General features: G+C 41.7%; 1 protein-coding gene and 1 long non-coding RNA gene across 7 annotated transcripts in view; one reads left to right on the plus strand and one right to left on the minus strand.

Annotated features, from left to right (window-relative positions):
* The window catches only part of phf2 (PHD finger protein 2), a 164,180-nt gene extending 159,867 nt beyond the window's left edge, over nucleotides 1-4,313 (minus strand). Inside the window, exon 1 of one of the 4 annotated variants that reach the window (XM_072280376.1) lies at nucleotides 3,887-4,306. In XM_072280376.1, coding sequence (XP_072136477.1) covers nucleotides 3,887-3,984 — 98 coding nt within the window. In that variant the 5' untranslated portion in view covers nucleotides 3,985-4,306. Of the gene's footprint in view, nucleotides 1-3,886 lie in introns of all 4 variants that reach the window. The other 3 variants (XM_072280377.1, XM_072280379.1, XM_072280380.1) reach the window with 3 other exon arrangements.
* LOC140211025 (uncharacterized) lies at nucleotides 3,900-17,178 on the plus strand. Of its 3 annotated transcripts, none has more exons than XR_011889369.1 (4): nucleotides 3,900-4,076; nucleotides 6,279-6,542; nucleotides 14,514-14,878; nucleotides 16,564-17,178. It is a non-coding gene; the product is annotated as an uncharacterized lncRNA (long non-coding RNA). The 3 variants fall into 3 exon arrangements; XR_011889370.1 differs by lacking the exon at nucleotides 3,900-4,076 and adding an exon at nucleotides 4,140-4,286; XR_011889371.1 differs by lacking the exon at nucleotides 6,279-6,542.
* Nucleotides 17,179-26,719: the final 9,541 nt, after the last annotated feature.

Here is a 26,719-nt window from a genome sequence, read left to right on the forward strand (position 1 = left end):
GTTGTTGGCAATGCTGCCCTACCCCATTACAGCATGTAAGCCGTATCGCAACTGATCTTAAAATATCAAAATACGTTGATTTGAAGCGAGATCAAACTGATGGGCAAACTATTTCGGAATGACGCTTGTGAAAATATGGAAGTTTCCAACTTCCTGAGTGATCTTCACAACCATCATTCTGACTGAGCCCTGATATTGGGAGTCTTCATGCATTCCAACTGCAGGAGTACTGTAGATTCCCAGATTAACCATGGTTCAACTTCAGTAACTATTGAGTACATTTATATGGAGCGCTGGCCATGCCCTCTTCTCACTATTACCACCAGGCAGGAATTACAGAAGCCTTAGGACCTACAAACCTGGTTCAGGTACAGCTATTACCCTACAAACCATTAGGCTCCTGAAATAGCAAAAAATAATTTCAATAACCACCACTCTGAAATTATTCTACGACTTACAGACTTATTTTCAAGGACTCTTTACAACTCTTGTTCTCAGTATTTTTTTTAAATTTGCAGTTTGGCTTCTTTTGCACATTGTAAACAGACAAGAATTGATAACAACCATATAGTATTTTGTGAAATTATATTGTATTGATGTTCCCCCTGTGAATGCCCGCAAGAAAAAGATTCTCTAAGTAGTATATGGTTAAAAAATGTGTATTTTGACAATAAATTCACTTTGAACTTTCAATATTTCCATGGGGAGGATTGTTTTGGAGTGAGTTAATCAAGTTTTAAGTAATTTACATTTTTGAATTAAGTTTGTTAATTTAATTGTATTTCATTATTTTCATATTTTTAGTATCTGATTGTTTAAGTTGAACATGTAAAAGTGATTATTGGAGGTATTTAAGTACATCTGATGTTCACACATTCAGTCTTCTGATCATTCATATTGTCAGTATACCTAGGGGCTGGTTGTCAAAGTTTCTCTGGATGACTGTCTTTTTTAGCAGAAATTCCTTACACTCAATAAAGCCCCATCAACCAAGAGTCAAGTCAGAGGATCAAGTAGCTGCAATCCATTGCTAGATTTGGTTAATGTGGGTGGAATAAAACATTCCACAATCCATACATTGTGTGGTGTAGATCCAACTTCAGTTGAAAAGAGAGGCATGAGATACTAAAATTAATTCCCAAAGAAAATCAATTACCATTTCAAAACTTTAAAGGATTTATATAGTATAAAGAAGACTTTACTCCGATTGTAAGACAGGTGATAAGAAACCATTAATTAAAAATATTGTTAAGGGAGGAATTAAATGAGATTATTGTGTAATGCTTTAGATCACCCACAGCAATTTATTTACCTACACTTCATGTACATATGAATATCCTTAAAGTCTAATCCACAACATGTGAATTAATGTGGTTGTTTCTGCAATAATTCAGTGGTTATTCTCAATGAGCACATCTTTAAATTTGCATAAAATAAAATCATGAGAATGTACTGCAGATAATATGTTGTTAATGCTAGCATCCCCGAACTTCAATATTCTGTGCATTTTGATGAAAAATATGCCGCAGATATTAACTAATGGAAATGCTCTTTTGCATAATCAAAGACACAAGTGGAAAGTTTGTGTTTTGGGCCTAACAAACAGAAATTGCACAATATTTAAGTTATTTCTATGTTTCTGCTTAAGATTATTCATAGGGTGCAAAATAAATAGCAAGCCAGGTAGGATTATAAACACACTTTTAAAAAAACTTGCAAATTATTTTTCAGGCATTAATTCTGCTAAAAATTATCTACCATAAAAAAGACAAGGTGCATCAATTCACCACATCATTGTAAACAAATTTCAAATTAGTGAAAACATCTTTTAAAAAAAAAACAAATTACCTATTTATATTGGCAGCAAACATAATTTCCCAGAGAAAAAAAAAATCCAATCTTTTAAATCAGTAAAAACAGTCTTCTTGGATTATGCCAAATAAATCAATGCAGCCAAGCAGAACTCCGGGCAATTTTGCTAATTATGCTTGTAACATTCTATACCATCTTAAGGAAGAAACCATTCGATTCAGGCAACTTTAACTTTCAAAGAAAACTACTACATTAGTAAGGCTAAAATTACCATAATGTACAGTTACACTTTTGCTAAGTGACACTGGTTTAAATTCTACTACAGGTTTTCAGTGACCTGGTAGTTAACTTCCACCATTAAAAACAATTGCAGCTATATCGTGCTATAGCCAAAGACATAAAACAGTAACTTGTCTTGGCAATTACTTATTATTCTGTTCAAATGATCTTGATTATGAAACTATATCCCCACAGATTAGTAAATAAAAAACAGCTGATTTCACATTTTGTCAGTGAAATATCCACTTATTTACCTTTGCACATCAATAATAAGGCTTTGACTATAATTAGTATGCTCCGATTGTTGTAAGCTTGTTCCCAAAATATCTACAGTGTAGATTTCAAGATTAAAACATGGAAGCACGTCAGCTGGAGTTCCAGATAAAACTTCTATCCTTTACCTCATGCCACAGATCCATTTCACCACCCTACTGAAAATTCAGTTTTGAACAAAATTCATTATGAACAGCGGTGACTTCCCCCTCTCCGAACCACATCTATCTCCTTAGAATGAAGAATGTTACTGAATAAAAATCACCTATCACCGGCTAGATCCAATTTCCTTGCTGTTGGACGGTGAATTATCCAGGTAGATTTAGGCACATCACCACGATTGTCAGTTCACCAAAGGAGAAACCTTTGGTGTAGTGAAGAAGAAGTGCCATTTTCTGAAGGTCCTAAATTTATAACAAGTTAACTTTTGAAAGTACAAACTCTGTAAGTATCAAGTACTAGGCCTAAGGTTTCTAATTCGAGGGGGCGTGGTGTTTCGGCCAACATTACATTTTGAAATGGACGAAATAGCCTCACGGCGTATTTCACACTGTATGACGAGCGCCAGGAAAAAAAACTTCCGGAGAAACTTTCTGCTAATCTACGTATCTAAAGGTATTCAACGAAATCCTTCTCAAACTTTCACCGTTTAAACCACACGGACAAAGCTCACGTTCAATTTTCCTTTTAAAGGGAACACAGCCGGACTGAAACAAAAATAAGTTCCTTGCAGACTACAATAACAATCACAGGTGACATTTAATGTGAGTATCAAGCGGTTACCAGCACCGAAGCTCAGTGCTTTTACAAACTCTTCAGAACAACAGTGAATTAACAGACGTCAACTGAGATTTTCTGACACTGTTCAGAACTTACACGTGGAAATATGATAAATAAAAGCCGAGTGAAACTGTCAATATTTACATCAGGCCCCGCTAATTTTTATCAATTTAAACAAAAGCGGGAAACGTCCCCCAAGGCAGAGGGCGCAGATAATTCAGTAAATGCAGCTAGAAAATAGTCCAGCAATTCGACGAAGAAATGGGGGGGGGGGGGTGTCCTTTACTTGTAAAACATATGGTAAATATGTCTACACTGGGGACAGGGTTGTAGCCCCGTTACTGGGTAGATTTTAAGGATCACTGGGCACAAACAAAACACGGGAAACACCTCCGTGGCTTGAGGACAAACCCCCCGAACCTCAGGGCAGACAGTGCTTTGCACAAGGCCACTAATTCCACAATGACAAGCAGCTTCTGTCACCCAAAACGCTTGCAACACCACCTTCTCCCCCAGGCCTCACTCCCTCCCCCCAATAAATTAATCCACCCCCGTGAGCTCCCAGCTCCCTCCCAACCAACGTAAATAACCCTCGCCTAGGAGAGCCACTCTCCTCCCGCCAAACTCGTAATTCCTCGGCAGACTGCTCCCTCCAGTCACCCAACTCAGGCACTAAACAAGTAGAAGGGGAGCAAGGAAAAGAAAAGAGACGGGGGGGGGGGGGGAGGAAGCTCCCTTTTACCTGCCGTGGAACCAGTCCTTACACGCATCGCATTCAATCATAAATCGAGTTACGTCGTAAGGTAACCGACAGATGCAGTAGACTGGTACAGCCGCCATGTTAGCTGGCTCCAGCTTGAGAGAAGCGCCTTCTTCCTGCTCAACAAATTCTCCCTAAGGTTTCCTCTTCCTCTGTGTTTCTGCGATGTCGGGTGAGCGTTTACATGGAAGGGGAGGGGGGGATTTCTGTTGTTTCTTTCCGCCGCCTTCTCCAACTCTTCCCCGACACACACACATACACGCACACTCTCGCACGGAGCCTGCTCCCGAAGTTGCTCACATCCTCTCTAAGCTGCGGCTGTGGGCACAATGCGCTCCGCCGCCGCCGCCGCCTGACAGTTGCCTACTGTACCGAGCAGACTGTATCCTTTCATTGCAAAATTACGTCAGTCAGCCAGTCGCTCGCGGAGCTTTAATACTTATTGTAACCAGCGCAGCCTGCCCTGGCTACAATGTAACAGCGGCCTGTTCAGCAGCTCCCGAGCAACGCTGTCATTTTCAAACTTCAAAGAAGGGGGAGAGAGAGGGAAGACAGGAGTGCACCTTTTGCCCCAGTTGTTAGAGCGGAGTATGTTCGCACCGTTACTGTACACATACACACGCATCCAGTCCGCGGGCCCCTCGGCAAAATTATTACTTCTTATGGATTTATGGGGGCCAGAAAAAAAAAGTCTTTTCTTAAACGCTTTTAAAAAATAGTGCAGGGGGGAATAGAAGTTATGTTCAGAAGACGGTGAGAAGAATATGTTACAATGCTATGGATTCCACCGTTTACTAAATATCATGGAATAAACTATTCTAAAATTAGACGGCCCAGAAATATTTATAATATATAATAGGCGCATAATTTATAGACGTACAGTTATTATGACTCTTTAGTTGTAATGTGAGAATTTAAGGTATAATTGATGTTTTTACATCACAGATAACCTTTGCTAACTTTCTATCGGTGACACCAGTTCTAAAGTATTCAGCATGAACAAACTGAATTGTTAGAGAATATTTATTGTAAAGAACCATTGAATGCTGACAAGGTTTAAAAGTGTGCTTACAAAGAGAATTATTCCACTTCAGAAGCATAAATGTGTTTACCTGACAATGCTCCTACCTGCCTCAATGTGCAACTATTCTTCCCAAGAGTAAGATTATCAGGTTGGGTTCATATGCACGCAGAGCTTTCCCTTAACTGTTAGAAAAATGAAAGTTTAATAATCAAAGTGAAAACTCTTCCCCATGCCCCACCCCCACTAAAGACCTATCAAGAAATCTGTAACTCTGTTAACCCCTGGAGATGGTTTGTACTGGACACTGGATTTACATTTCATTGGTAAAATTGTGAGCGAATAGTTTTCAGAGCTAAGAACCATTCTCATGGAATTTTACTCTGCTTCACTCTGGTGCCACATCAGACCCTGACCTTGGAATTGCATACCAAGAGGGGAGTGAAATCAAACTTTCTTCGGGCGAATACTTTGTAAAACTTGGAATATGAGCGAAGCCCACAGTATTAATTCTATCCACATATAAACATCATTGTTACTGTGTTTTATTATCAAGAATACTTTGTTGACATAAAAGCTGGAAGCAAACAGTCAGCAAATGAAAAAGACAAAACATATAAATGATAAATCCATACAACTTAGTTCTTACTTACAATGTATCAGTGTTATAAAACAAACGTTGGGATAAAAAAAAATAAGAGGTCTGGAAATTTTTTGTTCTGCACAAATTTTTCTGGTATTGAAACCACAAATATGCCATTTGCCATTTTGGATTAGGGAACTCTAGAGACGTGTAGTCAATTAAAACATGATTTAAGTATATTATAAAATTCTATACTGGTTTAGAAGACTGTTGAGATTTTTTGAAGTCAAAGACCTTTACCTTGTATAATGCTTTATGTCCTTCTTGGAACTTCCCAAAATACTTCCCAATGAAGAACAGCTAAAGCATTATCATGGGTGTAGAAAAAGCCAGAGTTCTTTGCGCAGCAAGATCCCACACAAGACCATATAAATGTTCTGGTTATATTGATGGAGGGGGGATGTATTAAACTTAAAGAGCCATCCTTTTTTTAATTTTAAAGTAAGTGATGCACAATCTTCAAGAGGGCAGTCAGGTCAATAAAACGCCATCTGTGATGGTATAACATTCCCTGAGAATTGTATTGAAGTTTTGGCTAGTTTATTATGCTCATCTCAAGAGAGAGCTGAATTGCCATGTGATACTTCTGCACAGCAAACAATCATCAGAAAGAATTTTGCAGTGCTGCTATAGAGTGAATGTAAGCCCAATTGATATGCTTTACACTGTAAGGCTAATATTGAACTTTTCTCCTTCACGACCTGGATCAGCATATTGACGTCATGTGGAGGCTTGCGTGCTTCAAGAACTCCATCAGGCAATGCCAATTCAGGACCACCCATGCTGGAATGGCTGTGGATGGGATGCCAGGCAAAGATTGATCCAACCCCGGCTCCTGAACGAACAGACTTGCATCTGCTGCTCCCGGTGCACCACCATATGACACAACAAGTGAACTTTTCTGCATTCTGCAACTGAATTCAGAGAAAAAAAATTGTGCTTAAGCTGGGCCACTTTGGAAGTTTTATTCCATTGTTAGTATTCTGCTACATCTGGCTTGGGTGTTTGAGGAGGAATATCGCTGAAGGAAAGAGCGAAAGCAACTGGGCGAAGAGTTTGTAGATCTTGCCATCAACTATCTTCAAAAAAGATCAATTCAGAATATGATAGTTTTAACAATTCCTTTCAGACTTTTGCAATATGTCTTATTGTTGCATATTGGAAGTTAAAAGAGTTCCCACTGTAGCTGCTTCAGATGAAAGTGATGGGTGATCTGAAAAAAATTCTAGCCATTAATATTTCAAACATAGCCTGCAGCAACTTGTTACGAGTAGATTCCTTTTCCTTCTTCAGTGTCTTTTCCAGATATCAACCCCTAGCTTCTTACTTCATCACCCACTTGGCTTCACCTATCACCTTCTAGCTAGTCCTCCTTCTCCTCCCCCCACCTTTTTATTCTGGCACCTTCCCCCTTCCCTTCCAGTCCTGTTTATTTGTTCCCATAGATGATGCCTGACCTGCTGAATTCCCCCAGCATTTTGTGTGTGTCATTATGAGTAGTGTTGGCTTAATCCAGTTGGTTATGTGCACAGGCAAAAAGTGGATGTTGGATTTGAAGTGTGTTGATTGGAAGGGGGCACTGGCAGGGATAATGGCAGAACACCAATGGCTAGAGTTTCTGGGAGTAATTCAGAAGATGCAGAGTAGATACAACCCAAATAAGAAGTATTCTAAAGGCAGGATGGCACAACTGTGGGTGACAAGGGAAGTCAAAGCTAACATAAAAGCCAAAAAGAGGGTATATAATAGAATAAAAAATAGTGGGAAGTTAGAGGATTGGGAAGCTTTTAAAAACCGTGAGAAGGCTACTAAAAAGTCATTAAGAGGGAAAAGATGGAATATGAAGGTAAGCTAGCCAATAATATTAAAGATGATACCAAAGTTTCTTCAGATATATAAAGTGTAAAAGAGAGGCAAGAGTAGTTATCAGACCACTAGATGTTGATCCTGGAGAGGTAGAGATGGGGGACAAGGAAACAACAGATGAACTGAATAAGCATTTTGCATCGCAAACACGAGGAAATCTGCAGATGCTGGAAATTCAAGCAACATACACAAAATGCTGGTGGAATGCAGCAGGCCAGGCAGCATCTATAGGAAGAAGTTATCTCACCACTAAGCACATCTTTCCCTCCCCCTCTCTCTCTGCTTTCCGCAGGGATCGCTCCCTACGCGACTCCCTTGTCCATTCGTCCCCCCCCCATCCCTTCCCACCGATCTCCCTCCTGGCATCCTTGTAAGCAGAACAAGTGCTACACATGCCCTCACACTTCCTCCCTCACCACCAGTCAGGGCCCCAGACAGTCCTTCCAGGTGAGGCGACACTTCACCTGTGAGTCGGCTGGGGTGATATACTGCGTCCGGTGCTCCCGGTGCGGCCTTCTATGTATTGGTGAGACCCGACACAGGCCGGGAGACCATTTCGCTGAACACCTACTCTCTGTCCACCAGAGAAAGCAGGATCTCCCAGTGACCACACATTTTAATTCCACGTCCCATTCCCATTCTGATATGTCTATCTATGGCCTCCTCTACTGTCAAGATGAAACCACATTCAGGTCGGAGGAACAACACCTTATATTCCATCTGGGTAGCATCCAACCTGCTGGCATGATCATTGATTTCTCTAACTTCTGTTAATGCCTCCCCCTTCCCTTCATACCCCTTCCCTTATTTATTTATTCCCCTCTCTCTTTTTTCTCTCTCTGTCCTTCTCACTATAACTCCTTGCCTGCTCTCCATCTTCCTTTGGTGCTCCCCTCCCCCTTTATTTCTCCCTAGGCCTCTCATCCCATGACCCTCTCCCTTCTCCAGCTCTGGATCCCTTTTGTCAATCAACTTTCCAGCTCTTAGCTCCATCCCTCCCCCTCCTGTCTTCTCCTATCATTTCGGATCTCCTCCTCCTCCCCCTCCCACTTTCAAATCTCTTACTAACTCTTCCTTCAGTTAGCCCTGACGAAGGGTCTCGGCCCGAAACGTCGACTGTACCTCTTCCTAGAGATGCTGCCTGGCCTGCTGCATTCACCAGCATTTTGTGTGTGTTGCAAGTATTTTGCATCAATCTTTACTGTGGAAGACACAAGTGGTCTGTCAGAAGTTAGAGATTGTCAGGGAGCAGAAATGAGTAAGGTTGCCATTACTAAGGAGAAGGTGCTTGGGAAACTGAAAGGTCCGAAGGCAGGTAAATCACATGGACCTGATGGTCTACCCCTGGGGTTCTGAAAAAAAGTGGCTGAAGAGATAGCAAAGGGATTAGTAATGATCTTTCAAGAATCAATATATTCTGGCAATGTTCCAGAGGACTGGAAACCTGCAAATGTTACTCCACTTTTCAGGAAGGGAGAAGGCAGAAGAAAGGAAATTATAGGCCAGTTAGTCTGACCTCAGTGGTTGTGAAGATGTTGGAGTTGATTGTTAAGAACATGTTATTGGGGTACTTGAAAGAACATGATAATAAATATAGGCTGAAGTCAGCATGGTTTCCTTAAGGGAAAATCTTGCCTGACAAATCTGTTGCAATTATTTGAAGAGATAGCAAGTGGGATACACAAAGGAGAAAGAGTGGATGTTGTGTACTTGGATTTTCAGAAGGCCTTTGACAAATCGCCAAAGGTTGCTTAACAAGTTAAGAGCCCATGGTATTACAGGAATGATACAAGCATGGATAGAGCATTGGCTGAATGCCAGGAGGAGGCAAAGAGTGGGAATAAAGGGAGCCTTTTCTGTTCACTGACAGTGATTAGTGATGTTCCATAGGAGTCTGCTTTTGGATCTGCTTTTTATGTTCCATGTCAATGATTTGGATGACAGGTTCAATGGCATTATGGCCAACTTTGCAGACAGTACGAAGATGGTGGAGGAGCAGATAGTGTTGATGAAGCAGAGAGGCTGCTGAAGGACCTGGATTAAAAGAATGGCAGACAGGATACAGTGTCGGGAAGTGTACTTTGGTAGAAAAAATAAAAACATAGATGATTTTCTAACTGGAGAAAAGATTCACAAATCTAAGATGCAAAGGGTTTTGGGAGTCATTATACAGGATTCCCTAGAGGTTAATTTGCAGGTTGAGTCAGTGTTGAAGGCAGATGCAATGTTAGCATTAATTTCAAGAGGACTAGAATTTAAAAGTAAGGATGTAACGTTGAGGCTTTATAGGGCACTGCTGAAGCCTCACTTGGAGTATTTTGAGTGGCTTTAGGGCCCATTATCTAAGAAAGGATGTGCTGACATTGGATAGGGTTCAAAGGAGGTTCACAAAAATGATTCCGGGATTGAAAGGCGTATCATATGAGGAGTGTTTGATGGCTCTGAGCTCATTGGAATTCAGGAGTGTGAGGAGGGATTTCATTGAAACCTATCAAATGTTGAAAGGCCTCTAGAGTGGCTGTGGAGTGGATATTTCCTATGGTGAGGGAGTCTAATATCAGAGGACTGAGCCTCAGAATAGAAGGATGTCCATTTCAGAATCAGAATCGGGTTTATTATCACCGGCATGTGACGTGAAATTTGTTAACTTAGCAGCAGCAGCAGTTCAATGCAATACATACTCTAGCAGAGAGCGAGAAAAAATAATAATAAACAAAATTTTAAAAAATAATACTAAGTAAACAAGTAAATCAATTATGTATATTGAATAGATTATTTAAAAATGTGCAAAAACAGAAATACTGTTTATTTTAAAAAAGTGAGGTGGTGTCCAAAGCTTCAAAGTCCATTCAGGAATCGGATGGCAGAGGGGAAGAAGCTGTTCCTGAATCACTGAGTGTGTGCCTTCAGGCTTCTGTATCTCCTACCTGATGGTAACAGTAAGAAAAGGGCATGCCCTGGGTGCTGGAGGTCTTTAATAATGGACGCTGCCTTTCTGAGACATCGCTCCCTAAAGATGTCCTGGATACTTTGTAGGCTAGTGCCCAAGATTCAGCTGGCTAGATTTACAACCTTCTGCAGCTTCTTTTAGTCCTGTGCAGTAGCCCCTCCATACCAGACAGTGATGCAGCCTGTCAGAATGCTCTCCATGGTACAACTATAGAAGTTTTTGAGTGTTTGTTGATATGCCAAATCACTTCAAACTCCTAATAAAGTATAGCCGCTGTCTTGCCTTCTTTACGACTACATCAATATGTTGGGACCAGGTTAGATCCTCAGAGATCTTGACACCCAGGAACTTGAAGCTGCTCACTCTCTCCACTTCTGATCCCTCTATGAGGATTGGTATGTGTTCCTTCGTCTTACCCTTCCTGAAGTCCACAATCAGAGTGGAGATGGGGTATTTCTTTAGTGGTGAATCTGTGGAATTCATTACCATAGGCAGCAGTGGAGGCCAAGACATTGGGTGCAGAGAATGTATTTAAGACAGAGCTTGATAGATTCTTGATCAGTCAGAGCATGAAGAGTTATGGGGAGAAGGCAAGAGAATAAGGCTGAGAGGGAAATGGATCAACCATGATGAAATAGGAGACCAGACTCGATGGGCCGAATGGCCTAATACTGCTCCTATATCTTTTGGTCTTATGCACAGTGGAGACTATCCTAACTGGTTGCATCAGGAGTCTGGTCTGGAATGGAAAAGGCTATAGAAGGTGATGGACACAGCCCAGTCCATCATAGGCAAATCCCTCCCCACCTTTGAATTTATTTACATGGAGCACTACCTCTGGAAACCTGCATTCATCTAAGATGCCCACCAATCAGGTCATGCTCTTTACTCACCACTTCCATCAGGTAGGAGGTACAGAAGCCTTAGGTCGACATCACCAGGATATATAATATCCTATATATTATATAGGATATATAATATCCTATTTATATAGGATATTATAAATATCCTATAAGCATCAGGCTCCTAAACTGGCATGGATAACTTCACTCAGCACAATACTGAACTGATTTATGACCTACAGGCTCACTTTCAAGGATTCTCTACAACTCGTGTTCTCAGTATTATTTTTTTTATTTTCACAGTTTGTTTTCTTTTGCCATTGATGTTTCTCAGTTTTTCATAAATTCTACTGTATTTCTTTTTTTACTGTAAATACAAGAAAATTAATCTCTAAGTAGTATATGCTAACATATACATACTTTGATAAATTTGCGTTGAACTTTAATCTCAACCATTATACACATGCTCACCAGCAGCCTCCTCTTATACCTGGTTCCTTTAGATGCTTGAACATCATCATTCTGCAGTCAGTTGTCTCTCAAAGTTGTCCCTTGACAATACAACAAGTAAGTGATCCCATCTTCTGGTGAGGCATCTTCTTTGGGATCACAAAACATACACCAGAGACTGCGGCCACTGGAAGCTGGAGCAACAGACAGATTGTGGGAGGATCTCTGTGGGTCAAACATTATCTGTCAAGGGTGGTGGAGGAATTGTTGATGTTTTGAGTCAAAGTCCTGCATCACGATGTGATCATTTGGATCATATTTTCCTATGCCAACTCTTGCAACATTTGACACTAGCAACTTGCAAAATGAAGAACTATCTCCCTTGTTAACTTCCTTAAGCACATCTAGCGTCTCAGAATTTGAACATGTCCTACCGGGATCACATTGAGTTTATTATTTAACAATTACACCATTCAGATGCTGCCTGTAAGACCAGCATTCATTGCCTATCCCTCATTCTTCTTCTGATGACAGTACCTCCACAGTGCTGGTAGCTTGGGAGTTCCAGAATTTCCATCCTGTGACAAATAATGAGTAGCAATACATTTGCAGATTGGGATGGTGTATAACTTGGGGCAGAATTTCAAAGTAGTGAGACTACCATGCAGCTGTTACCCTTTCCTGGTGGGTGAGATTGTAAGTTTGGGAAGTATTTCAAGAGTATTAATGAGTAACTGCATTACATTCAGTAGAGGGCATACAGTACAGCCACAGTGTAAGACTGGGGTAGGGAGTTCATGTTTAGGATGCTGGAACGGGAGCTAGTGCAGGAGAGTGCTTGGTCCTGTGTAGTCAAATGTTGTCAGCCAAGTGGAGAGTATTCTATCACAGACGTGACTTGTGACTTGTCAATGGTGACAACACCATAAAATTTCAGTCAATAGTAACTGTTCAGCAGCCACTTGTCGAAGATGATCAGTATCTGACTCTTGTTGTTTATCAATCCATTGCAAAATGTTGTTTGTGGTTTGCTGTGTAAAATTATGGGCTATTTTATTAGTACAAATTTAATTGAATATTGTGTAATTTTCAGTGAAGTTTCCCACCTGATGGAAGAAAAGTAGCTGACAAAGCAGCTAAGGATGGTTGGGCCAGGGATACGGTCTTGAAGAATTCCTGATGTAATGTCTGTGCACTGTGACACTGGGCCCCAATAACCAGTATCATCTCCTTTTATGTGGGGTAGGATGTGAGACAGGGAAGAGCTTTCTCCTTGATTCCTATTGACTTCACTTTTACTGGCATTTCTTCAAATAGAGTCATTTTGTCAGGTGGAAAACATAACAGCTCATTGCTCAGAGGAAAGTCATACACAAATGGATAGATAATCATTAAAGGTGCTTTCAGTTGAAGAATAAGTCTTGGGTAAGGCACAGGGCAAATGCCTATGTTCTTCTTTGAGCAAATCCCTGAAACCTTTGCTTCCACCTGAAAGGAAATCTCCATCAATAAAACATCGTAACAGATAGGTGTTGGCCACAAAATTTAAAGGAAGAAGGGGAATCTTGCAGCATGGAAGGAGAAGTGAGCAGCTCCTGAGAATGGCAAAAAAAAGTTGTAGTGCAGGCCCTATGAGGTCAGACAAAAGAAGGAATGATAAGGTGTAAAGAGACCTGTGTGAGTTTTTCCCCCTGAAAGTTCACCATCATTATAGTTATTGCCATGTTATCATGCCCCCTTCCAAAAAGAAAAATGACATTTGCATTATTCAATTGCCATTTTCTCGCTCCTGCTAAGCGTTTCTTACCGCAAGCAAGAAAGGAATGTGTTAGTGGCACATCCTTAGATTGTTACAATCAAATGTAGTATTAATGTGGGCAGGTGCATCAAGGGTCACAATGGTGGTGACAGCTGGCAATGGAGAGTGAGAGAAGAGGTGATATAGTTAGAGGGAAGTGTAGTACAATGATTGAAGAGGAATGGAGAAGGGATGTAGGTGTGAGGTGACAGTAGTTGTGTAAAGATACTGGAAGACAGCCAAAGTCAAACCTGTTCAGTGCTGCAATCATTTCAAGCAAACCAGTCAGAAAGCCTATCCTCTTAAAAAGTCCTGGACTCATTGCCCTGCCCCATCAGCTTTATAGAAAAAACTGTTCATTAGTTTGGTCAAGTTCTGTATCTTCATTACAATCTCTTTCTTTGGATTTGATCCCTGCTTTCTTTTGTCTGATTCTTAATTACCTATGGGTGCATCAAAATTCCACAATATTAAACACAGAATGACAAAGGCAAAGGGTTGAGAAGAACCTCCAGGGGAAATAGCTACAGATATGCAAGCTATTATTGTTGCAGCTGAATTAGACTTCTCTAAAATTAATTCATATTTCTTCCTGTCCCTCCAGCAATCTTTCTTTTGATCCTTTGCCAAAATATTCCCTTACCCTCTACCCTCAAAATATGAAATATTAGGAAATGGGAACAGAAGTCTATTCTGTTCTTTTGAAAGTACTCTACTAATCAACAAGATCATGACTGAACTTTTACTTCAAACACCATTTTCCTTACCTTCATGTCTTTTGATTCTTCTAATATCCAGAAATATACGATCTGATTTTAAATACAATAAATAGCTGAGCTTGCACAGAACTCCAAAATAGAAAAGTCCAAAGCTTCACCACTCTTTGAATGAAAACATTGCCCCTCATCTCAGTCCCAAATGGCTGTGCTTATTTTGCAATTGTGAACCTTTCAACTTGACCCCTTTTACAAAGTTTAAAGTACATTTATTATCAAAGTATGTATACAGTATACAACCTTAAAAATTCGTCTTTTTGCAGGCAACCACAAAACAAAGAATTACCATAGACCCATTTAAAGAAAAACCCCATGCAACAAGATCATCAAATATATGGGGGAAAAAAATGAATCTCACAAACAACGAAAGGTGAACAAATAACACACAGAACACTAACCATCAAACTGCAGAATCCCCGAAGGTGAGGCCACAGCCTCAAGCCACCAAGGTGAGTGAAGCCAGCCCAGGGGCTGATGGCTGCGGACACAGCCATCGAGTCAGCCCTGTGTTAATGCCTGCAGGCCACAGTCGCAGATCCAGTTCCACACCGAAGCGCCTCGATCAGATCATGCAAATGGTAAAGAGCACTCAGCGCTGAGGAAACTAAACATCAAACCGCAGCCGAAAGTGAGTCCAAGAGAAACGTTCTAGTTATATCTATCATGTTGAGCTTGCTAAGAATTTTGTTTATTTTAATAATGCTACCTCAGATTCTAGAAAACCTCAGGGAATAGAGGACTAGCCTACTTAATACCTCTTCATAAGACAGGCCCACCATCCCAAGAACCGATCAGATGACTCTTTACTTCACTCATTAAAGCAAATACCGAGACCAAGATTGTACACAATATTCAAGTGGGGACTCAATACCTTTACTCTTGTATTCAAATCTTGCACATTGCATGGCATCATACCATTTGCTTTCTGTAATCTCTGCTGAACCTTTGTGATAGTCTTCAAAGATTTACATCCAAGGACAGTCTGTTCACTTTGAACATCAACATTTCTCAACCTCCCATTGTTTATAAAATACTTCTTGTTTCTGCTAAACTGGATTACCTCAGAATTTTCAGTACTACACGCTGTGCATCATGCCATTGCCCAGTCACCTTATATTTACCTGTTCCTCTTGAACCCTCTTTCCATTAATTTTTATTACTGTCACATGCCGGTGATAATAAACCTGATTCTGATTCTGACTTTGTTTCATGTTATTAGCAAACTTGAATGTGTTGTACTTCACCCCCCCCCCACCCCATTGCCAGGTATGGATTGTGAATTATTGGGACCAAAGCACTAATCCCTGTGGTACACCGCTGGTCACAACCTGCCAACCTGAGAAGGATCATTTATTCCTACTCAGGAATAACTCCCTAACTTTGCCCTTTGTTTCACCTCCTCTAACCTCGTTCATCAATCTCCTATGAAATCTTTTCAAAAGCCTTTTAAAAAAAAAATACAAAAATGCCACATCACTGGTCCCCTCTCATTTACCCAATGTACCCAGGGCTGAAATGGCTAACACAAGGGGCTACAGTTTTAAGGTGCTTGGAAGAGGGTACAGAGGGGATGTCAGGGATAAGTCTTTCACACAGTGAGTGGTGGGTGGGTGGAATGAACTGCCGGCGACGGTGGTGGAGGCAGATACAATAGGGTCTTTTAAGAGACTCTTAGATAGGTACATGGAGCATAGAAAAGTAGAGGGCTATGGGCTACGGAAATTCTAGGCAGTTCTTGGAGTAGGTTACATGGTCAGCACAACATTGTGGGCTGAAAGGCCTGCAATGTGCTGTAGATTTCTATGTTCTATGTACATCTTAAAGAACTTCAATAAATTAATCAGACATGACTTTTCTTTCATAAATCCACACAGATTCTGTTCAGACATAATATTTCATTTTACAAATTTTCTTTAGTTCTCTAATGGTTCCTGCAGACGACTTCATCCTTTATCATAGATTTACAGCACTTTCCCTGCACTCTATGTCAGGCTGACACAAAGGTAGGTCTCTTTTCGCTCTTTCTTAATATGTCACATTATCTACTCTCTAATCTGCAGGACCCCATCCATAATCAAACAAATTATTTCCATGATAACCAGAGCATCCATTATCTCTACAGGTAGCTCTTTCAAATCATGGAATGCAGATCATTAAGCTCATCAATATTTTTTCTGTACCTTTTGTTAATGTTATTTCTTATTTCCTTTTATGTATTGAATCTTTGGATCTCCAGTTTTTCTGGAAAGTTTTTTTTTGTGCTTCCTTTCATGATGTTTAATTCCATTGTAATTTCCTTATTGCCCATTAAAGGGTCACCCGTCTCTTATTTGAAAGGTGAAGCTGCCAGTTTCCTTCGTGAATCCAGCAATCCACCGTCACATTCCAGATTGTCACAGATCTTGTGCCACCTCCAGGAGATGATTCCACATTGCTGATTTTTCTCCCACATGACATCTACCGGGAAGGATGCAATATCCTCCTAGCCTGAAGAATTCCCTGAGCGTAGCTCGAAAGCTAAGATTAAATGTACAAGGATAAATGCAGATGCAAGCCTTTGTCACCAATAAATGTAAAAGTAATGAAAGTGCAGTAGGTATACAAACTTCAAACTAATGTGGGGAGCTACATATATGCATAGCCTGTCACCTGTTTATATAGCATTTTCTTTCAGTAACACTGAGAGCAGTGCAAAGCGAATACACAGCTGGCGAATACACAGCTGGATCTGCAATTGACAGCGTGGTACAATAGCGATGCCGTGTAGCAGGTGCAAGAGAACAATGGGCGTATGTATTAGATACAAAATTATAGACAAACCTCTATCTGCACTGTCATATAAATCTATCATTAAAGAAATGCAGGGTGTCGACTTTATTGTTACTGTTCATTACAAATGTAACCAGCAAATGCAATAAATGAATTAAAATGAGCAACATAGGCAAGAATGTCTGCCTCTCTGTCCCTCATCTGATGTCAAGCAATGCTGAAAAAATGACATGACTAGAACCGGATGCTTTTTTAAAAAAAATAAGCAAGCCTCTGTTCATTAATCTTTTTTTTCTCTCAAGGTGTGGGCGGGATTAGAAAAGTGTGTACTCATTCCCCATCTTAAGTTGCCCTGGTGACCACCTTCTTGAATTGTTCGTAGGAGTTTTGACTCCACAGAGTTGTTTAACTGACAAATGAGTGGAATCTGCATTCACTTGAAAAAGAAGTAATAATTTGTCAAAATGATTTAGCTTCCTTGTGGCTTCGTAATCTAGGTGAGAAAACCCCACTCAAATTAATGGAAAATGCTGGCAGGTGCCAGATTTGACGGATGTGAGATGGAAAAAGTGGGAGGATGACGGAATTGATGACTTTATGGCCAAGTTTGCAGACGATACAAAGATAGGTGGAGGAGCAGGTAGTGCTGAGGAAGTAGAGAGGCTGCAGAAGCACTTGGACAGAGTGGGAAAATGGGCAAAGAAGTGGCAGATGGAATATAGTATAGGGAATTTATGGTCATACACTTTGGTAGAAGGAATAAAGGAGGAGACTATTTTATAAACAAAGAGAAAATTTAAAAAATCATAAGTGCAAAGGGACTTGGGAGTCCTTGTGCTGGATTCCATGAAGGTTACCTTGCAGATTGAGTCTGTGGTGAGGAAGGCAAATGCAATGTTAGCATTCATGTCAAGAGGACAAGAATATAAAAGCAAGAATGTAATGCTGAGGCCTTTTAAGGGATTGGTCAGACGGCACTTGGGGTCTTGTGAGCATTTCTGGTCCCTTTATCTAAGAAAAGTTGTTCTGTATGAGGAGTGTTTGATGGCTCTGGGCCTGTACTCGCTGGAGTTTAGAAGAATGGAAGAATGGTGGTGGAGGGAAGTTCTCATTGAAAGACCTAGATGGAGTGGATGTGGAGAGGATGGTTCTTACAGAGGGTGGGTGGGTCTAGGACTAGAGGGCAGAGCCTCAGAATAGAGCAACATCCATTTAGAAAAGAGATGAGGAACTTCTTTAGCCAGACGGTAGTGAATCTGTGGAATTCATTGCCTCAGATGACTGTGGAGGCCAATTCATTGAGTATATTTAAAGTGAAGGTTGGCAGGTTCTTGATTAGTCAGGTCATCAAAGGTTACAGGAAGAAGAAAGGAGAATGGGATTGAGAGGGATAGTAAATCCACTAGCCATGATGGAGATTCAATGGACTGAGTGGCCTTATTCTGCACCTCTGTCCTATGGTCTTTGCCTGGTGGTGGGGAATCTCAGTGGGACACGGATTTGGCAATACACTCATCAAGCAGAAATGAAATTTCCTTAACACAAGGAAATCTGCCGATGCTGGAAATTCAAGCCACACACATCAAAGTTGCTGGTGAACACAGCAGGCTAGGCAATTTCCTTGAGTGACATACACAAAGTGCCGGAGGAACTCAGCAAGTCAGGCAACATCTATGGAGGGCAATAGACAGTCAACATTTTGGGCTGAGACCCTTCATCAGGACTGGAAAGGAAAGGTCTGAAGCCAGAATAAGGAGCAGGGAGAGAAAGGAGTACAGTCTGGTTGATGACGCCAGGTGAGGGGAAAGGTGGATGGAGTGTGGGAGGGGTGAAGTAAAAAATTAGGAGGAGATAGGTGGAAGAGGTAAAGGGCTGAAGAAGAGGGAATCCAGTAGGAGACAACAGTGGACCATGGAAAATTAAGGAAGGAGGAGAGCGCACCAGAGGGAGGTGATGGGCAAGTGAGAAGAAGATAATGGGTGAGAGGGGAACCAGAATGGGAAATAGATGAAGAGCGAAGGAGGGAGGGGGGAGAAATCACTAAGAGCTAGAAAAATTGATGTTCAGTTTGAACCGAGGTGAAGCAGAATTGCGGTGGAGCCCAACTGATTTATTGATTTTATTGGTTTATGTGCCCGGCTGAAAATGAAAGATCAGGTACAGGCTGAATCGAGTGGGGAGGACCTGGGCCCAAGAATATTTCGAAGCAGCAGGGCCTGGGTCCAGGAGCAAGCAATGACCTGAGGTTTAGAGAATATAAGTGTTGGGCCAGACTGAAAAAGTCATGGTGTCGGTGGGGCTGGAGGCGAGGGACGGGCTGGTTCAGCTTTCTGCTCGGTGAGGTTTACTCGTCTCTGCGCTGAACTGAGGCTGTGGCCTACAACGAATGGGCTCCCGAATCGTCCGCTGGCTCCGTGTCCGAGTTCTCACTCTCGTCAACTTCAGTTCTGAATGCTATTTGCTTACTTTTGTTGTTTGCATGATTTGTTTTTCGCTCTGCACATGGGGGGGGGGGGGTCGACAGTCTTTTTTTAATAGGCTGTAATGGGTTTCTTTGTTTTGTGACTGCCTGTAAGGTGACAAATCTCAAGATTGTATATAGTATTTGTACTTTGACAATAAATCTACTTTGAACTGTTTTCAGGTTGGAGGCTACCCAGGCAGAGTATGAAGCGTTGCTCCTTGAACCCGAGTTTGGTCTCATCGTGGCGGTAGAGGAGGCCATGGACAGACATGCCAGAATGTGAAGGGAAAGTCAAATTGAAATAAGGCTGGGATTTACTTATTTGTGATTAACTGATTATTTGCAGTTTCATCTAGATCTGCTGACCATAGGCAGAAAATCTCAGTTCATTATCTGGAGGCTTCCATCACATATCAATTCCTTTCACTAGAACACAAGAATTTGAACCAAAAGTAGACCATTCAGCCAGAGTGCCAGATGTGTGATTTTGGTTTTTGTTTCCATGGCATTTTCTGTAATAGCTCTTGATTCCTTCAATATTCAAAGGTCTCAAACACACTGATTGACACATTCCAAGAGGCTATAATTAACAAATTATAGCCTCTTGGAAATAAATATCTGGATGAAGTATAAAATGTCCACTGCTTCCCCCTTCGTCAACAGAATGTTACTTTTAAAAGAACATAAGAACACAGGAGAAAATATAACACTCAGCCCCAGGGGCTTAGCCCACCAGTTTATATGCTCATGCATGCTCTGTTCTTTGCCTCAACACCTCATAACCTCAATTCCCTGGTCTTTAAAGAAAGTATCTATATCTTTTTCGAATACCTCCATGAGATACTGTACCCATGCTAACATAATTCCCCTGATGTGAGATCATAAATGCTTCCTCTAAAGAAATTCAATATATTGTCAAACATAATCTGTCTCCCATTAAGCCACATTTAAACTTTGATTGCCTTGATTAATCCGAATGCCTTGCCATAATGTCTCATTTGCTCATGACAGATGTTAAGCCAATTTGCTTATAGTTTCCTCCTTTTTGTCTCCTTCAAAGGAGTTACATTTACTATTGAATAGGATTTTCCCCAGATCTAGGAAATTTGAATAAACTGAAACCAACATATGGACTATCTCACTATGTACATCTTTCAAGAGATTGGACGAAATCCATCAGGACCAGAGACTTGTCAACCCACAACTCCAATTATGATCCGAATCTCTTGTCTGGTGATTGATTTTTCCTGTATTCTTCTTTCCCTTCCAATCCCTGAGTTAGAGTTGTTACTTGTTTCCATCATGGTACAGACCAATGCAAAATATATGTTCAGTCTGTCTACCATCCTTATGTTTTTCACTATTAACTTCCTAGATTCGCTTTCTGTTGGATCAATTACCTCTTTATATAATCTGTTTCTTTTTCAATTATCTACCTAAATGCTGATTTATATACTTCTGGCTAACATGACCTCACATGCTATTTTCTTACATCCTTAATCAACTCCTACATGCGCACAGCACAAATGTAGAACTATTTATAAACTTTCAGTGTAGCCAATTTTTTTTCCATAAACCAAGTCTAACAAGTAACACACACAAAAGGCTGGAGGAACTCAGCAGGTCAGACAGCATCCATGGAAATGAACAAATAGTTGGCATTTTGGACCGAGACCCTTCTTCAGGACTGGAAAGGAAGGGGGAGGTGATAAGCAGGTGAGAAGGATGTAAGAGGTCAGAATGGGGAATAGTAAAAGAGGGGAGAAGGAGGGAATGTTTTAATTGCTGGAAGGAGTAATCAATATACATGCCATCAGGTTGGAGGCTGCACAGACAGAATATAAGGTGTTACTCCTCCACCTTGAGGGTGGCCTCATCATGGCACAAGAGGAGGCCATGGACTGACATGTCAGAATGGGAATGGGAATTAAAATGTTGGGCCACCGGGAAATTCCGCTTTTGGCAGGTGGAGTGGAGGGGCTCGACAAAGTGGTCTCCCAGTTTATGATCAGCCTCACCGTTGTAGAGGAGGCCACATCAGGAGCACCAGATACAAAGGTGGACCCCAGCAGATTCGCAGGTGAGGTGTTGCCTGATCTAGAAGGACTGTTTGGGGCCCTGGATGGAGGTTAGGGAGGAGGTGAGTGGGCAGAGGTAGCACTTTGACCACTTGCAGGGATAAGTACCTGGAGGGAGATTAGTGGGGAGGGACGGATGGACAAGGGAATCGTGGAGGGAGTGATCCCTGCAGAAAGTGGAGTGTGGTGGGTTGGGGGGAAGGTAAGGATGTGTTTAGTGATAGGATTCCTTTGGAGATGGTGGAAGCTACAGAGAATGATGTGTTGGATGCGGGGACTCATGGGGTGGTAGGTAAGGACTATCACTCGTAAGATGGGGTGAGCTCAGGTGTGTGGGAAATGGAGGAGATACAGGTGACAGCAGCATCAATGATGGAGGAAGGGAAACCCTGTTCTTTGAAGGAGGACGACATCTCTGATGATCTGGAAAGGAAAGCCTCGTCCTGGGATCAGGTGCAGTGGAGACGAAGGAACTGAGAGAAGGGAATAGTATTTTTACAGGAGACAAGATGGGACGAGGTATACTCGAGATAGCCGTGGGCTGACAGGTGAGAAGACGCATGGTCAAAATAGACATGGGAACTAACAAGTGTAAGTTGAGCCATTAAAGAAGTTGTTTGTAAGATAATTATATCTTCTAGAAACAATAGTGTAATTATGCAATCAGACTTATGTAGCCAGTGAAGCATCCATTGTTTTGTGAGTAATGGTAATTGAACAAGGTAAAAAGTAGAATTCTGTGTAGCTTTAAACATATTCAATTGATAAGACATAAACCTAGAAATCACTAAATGCCATTTTTAGATTAAACCAGTCTTGCAGATCAACCTAACTACTTTTATGAAATTTGTATACAAAGAGTGAGGAAATTCCTTTGTAAGCTCCACATAACATAATGATCTGGTTTCCTTGATTTGCACTGATGTTGTTCATTTCTGAGTAGCATTGCCTGTTAGCAGATAACAACTTCTTGACATTGTCAAAATGTAGCCTAGCAAGTGTAACCATAAGACCATGAGATATAGGAGCAGAATTCGGCCATTTGGCTCATCACGTCTGCTCTGCAGTGATCTTTGCAGCCAGCAGTTCAAGGAGCACAGAAACATACAAGAAACACTCGAAGCAGACAACATTTCAGCCTGAGACCCTTAATCAGCATTGGAAAGGTCTTGAACCAAATCATCGATTGTTTATCCCTGTCCGTAGATGCTGCCTGACCTGCTGAGTTCCTCCAGCATTATGACTGTGTTCCTATAAATTTTAGTATAGAGTTTGTCAAATTTTTAGGTGATATGCTAAATCTACAGAAACTTCTTAAAAGGTAGAGGTACTGCTGGTGCTTCTTTGTTGGACTAAATGACCTCCTTTTATTGTCATAACAACTGTAAGAGGTTGGTGGAAAGGTCAGCACTATACGTGCCTGTGGTTTGTGGCAGACCTGACACCTGATTACATCCTCATGTGCAGCACACCCTCGCTGGAACAGCACCTGACAAATGAAAACCACATTAATATGTATGTATGCGAGAGAAAACACACCTTCTCCGACAAGAAATTCTTGGAAAATCTGATTGCTTCATAGAAAGTGGCCGTCTATAATCCTGCAACCATAACCACAGACCTAAACAACTCCTGGTTCTATTGTTGGAAACTTCTTAGCCTTCAAACCTTAACAATGGAATCTAAAGCTTCAAAGCATAACATCAGCTCCTTTTTCTCGGTGCAGTAAACATGAGCAGTGGGTGGAGGGGAATAGAATCATAGAGCATCCCTCACTACAGCAGGTCCTTCAGTCTAGCTAGTCTATGCCCACCAAGTTTACTGCTGACTCTTATCTATCTGCACCCAGATCGTGGCCTTTTATACCCATCTCAACCATGTACCTACACCAAACTTCTCTTAAATGTTACAATTGAACCTGCGTCTACCACCAATGCTCACACCTTGTTCCACACTTGCACTGTCCTCTGAGTGAAGGAGGATCCCCTCAGATAACCCCTAAAGATTTCACCTTTCATCCTAAACCTATGACCTCTAATTGTAGTCTCACCCAAACTGAGGGGAAAAAGCCTACATCCTATCTAGACCCTTCATAATTTTGTAAACCTCTATAAGATCTCTGTAGGGAATGAAGTCGGAACTTATTCAACCATTCCTAGTAACTCCAATCCTCAAGTCCCAGCAAGATCCATGCAAATTGTCTTCTGCACACTTTCAAGCTTATTGGTATCTTTCTGTAGACAGGTGCTCAGAACTCTGGCCTCACCAACATCTAATACAACTTCAAAATAACATCCCAAACCCTATATTCAATGCCCTAACTAAAGTGCCAAAAGCTCTCTTTTTGACCCTCTCTACCTTTGATGCCATGCTCAAAGAGTTATGGATTTGTATTCCCAGGTCATGTTGTTCTACCACACGTCTCAGTCCTCTACCGTTTACTCTGTAAGTCTGATCCTGGTTTGTCCTCCCAAAATGCAACTGTCTACATGAACCGTTTGATACCTGAGTGTAGAGAATATCTACCTCCCCCCACCCCCATCTTCACCGCTATCCAAACACTGCTGGTGGCATGGTCTGCATCTCTGAGCTGACCTACTTTATGCCTGCCATCTGCACATTTCAGTTTTCTCATACTTCAATCAGCACCTATTCCTTTCGCTTTCCACACGCTTCCCAGGTCTTGCATAACTCCCTAAAGCTTGCATCCAAATGGAGGCAAGTTGCAAACTATTACCTGATCACCTGAATGAACAGAAATTCCAAATGTGGGAAGTTCAGGGTGATCCGGGTGTTTGTGTGTGTGCGTGTGTATATATATCATAAAAAGTTAGCAGGCAGGTGTAGCAAGCAGTTACAAAGGCAAATGGTATATTGATGTTTATTACAGGGAGGTTGGAGTTTAGAAATAGTGATGCATATGGTGTTGGTGAGGCCACATCTGGAGCACAGTTTTGATCCCCTTACTTAGCGAGGGATAGGGCAGTTCAAATGAGATTCACCAGTTTAATTCTTGGGAAGAGATAGTTGTTCTCTCATATTCTTCAGAGTGTCAAATACGCAGACATAGCTGCCAAAACTTGCAGTCGGTGGTGAATCTCCGGAACTCTCTACTTTGGAGGCTTGTGGGTGATAAATAATTGTAGATAAATGTTTGAAAGGTCGTGGAATTGAAGGCTATAGGGGTCTGACACAGAGAAGGAACTGAGGCCTGGGACAGCTCAGCTGGGCTCACATTGAATGGTGTAACAGCTGCGCTGAAAGGCCTATTCCTGCTTCTGTTTTACTGTGTCTTTCTGCTTGTAGCTTACAAATATTTTTGTGCCATTCTAAGCCCACCAGTGGACCCTTTATTTTATTTCCTATGCATTTCTTTTGTATTCTTCTTGAGAAGGATATGCCCCCTGTCTCCTGATTCCCCTACCAGAGGAAACATCATCAGAGTATTCAGCCTGTCATGTTCCCTCAGAAGGCAAATATCTGCAGCTATTCCAAGTTGGTAACACTTTCCTATAAATAATGTTATGGGAAAGTGAACAGTAGAACATTGGAATGGCATGAAAGTTATCCTGGCTTTACTGTGTAATATAATCTATCACAGAGCTCCATATGAAACAGGTTGAACCAAAACCTCTGCTAATATTCTTTGGTTCTGGCCCTCATTTCTAGTGAAAGAACAAACAGCGACAGCGCATTCACACCAACAAATGCAGACTTCATGTGAGAATATCAATGCTGCAAACAGTGAACAAGGAGGAAGGTGAAATTAGCAGTAAGGGATCGAGATTATGGTGTGGGTTAAAGAACAGGCATCAGACCAGAGTTAAGCGTTTAACTACAGGAATCTGCAGTTCACTGTGGTCTGCAGTGGGTGAGACAGAGCCAAGCACCTGCATCTACGTAGGAGGTCACAATGCTTTCGATTACTTCAGTGTCTATTATTCATGTATTTGTCCAAACTGAATGTTTAACAGGGCATTAAATGACAGAAAAAATCACTGCCAATAACAATCCTATGGCACTTGCCTCAAATGATACTGTGGGTGGTGTTACTGAACAGTGAAAAGACATAAAAACATTATAAATAGAAGCAGGTGTAGACCCTCTGGCCAACTTTCAGTAAGACCTCAGTGCTATTTTCCTGTAGTAACCACATAAAACTTGATTCTCTTAAAATCTGTAAATATCAGTTCCAGTCCTGAATGTGCTCAGTGACCAAGTCTAATTTTGCTGCAAATTCCCCTCCTGTGGGTGAAACAATTCTTCTTTTCTTGGGATTGAAAGGCCAATTGCTTACACTGAGGTGGACGATCTCTAGCTGTAGTTACGGTCGCCAAGGGAAATACCATTCCTGCACGTACCATGTCAAGGCTTATAAGAATTCTCCATGTTTCCATAGGATCATCTCTCAATCTTCTAAGCTCAATAGAGAATAGGCTCAGTTAGTTTAAATCTCTCCTCATGGCACAATACCTAGCAGCCTCATCTCGGGAACCAATCTGGTGAACCTTCACGGCACTGCTTCTGTCACAAATAACTGAGGGTCAACAAAACCTGTATGCCACACTGTGTTCTCTTTGGGGCCCTTTGTAGTAGCAGTAAAATATCTTTACTCTTATGTTCTAACGGGCAAGAACCTGGTCATCAGGTGTGAGGTGCTCTCAGGGCTGCTGTACTTGGCGCAGGTGTGGCCCGTCCCCCTGCTCCTACAGCTCGGAAATCACCCAAGCTGTCTTCAGATTCGTCTGGAGATCCAAAGATGGAGCGGGTCAGACGGGCCGTCATGTACAAGTCCCTGGACAAGGGGGGCAAGAACGTCTCCAATGTCGCCCTCACCCTGATGGCCAGCTTCATGTGTGGCTGCATCAGGTTGTGTGTAGAACCCAGATATGTGGGCACCAAGTACCACTATGTGCCCAGGTTCTATCTGTCGCCCTGGCTACGCAGGATGGGTCTGGCCCCACTCCCGCACAACGCCCCAGTCAGCTGGTCGTTGCCACCATACTTGTCCTTCGTAGAAAAGTTCTTCCAGGTGAACGCCTTTGACCACAGAGCCATCAGGCAGTGGTCAGCACGTAATGTCCTGCAGGCACTGCAGGAGAAGGACGTGATGGACATGGTGGGGTGGTTCCCTGAGCAGACCGTCCAGTTCATCTGG

The sequence above is a fragment of the Mobula birostris genome, chromosome 16 (assembly GCF_030028105.1).
Source record: "Mobula birostris isolate sMobBir1 chromosome 16, sMobBir1.hap1, whole genome shotgun sequence".
Taxonomy (NCBI): Eukaryota; Metazoa; Chordata; class Chondrichthyes; order Myliobatiformes; family Myliobatidae; genus Mobula; species Mobula birostris.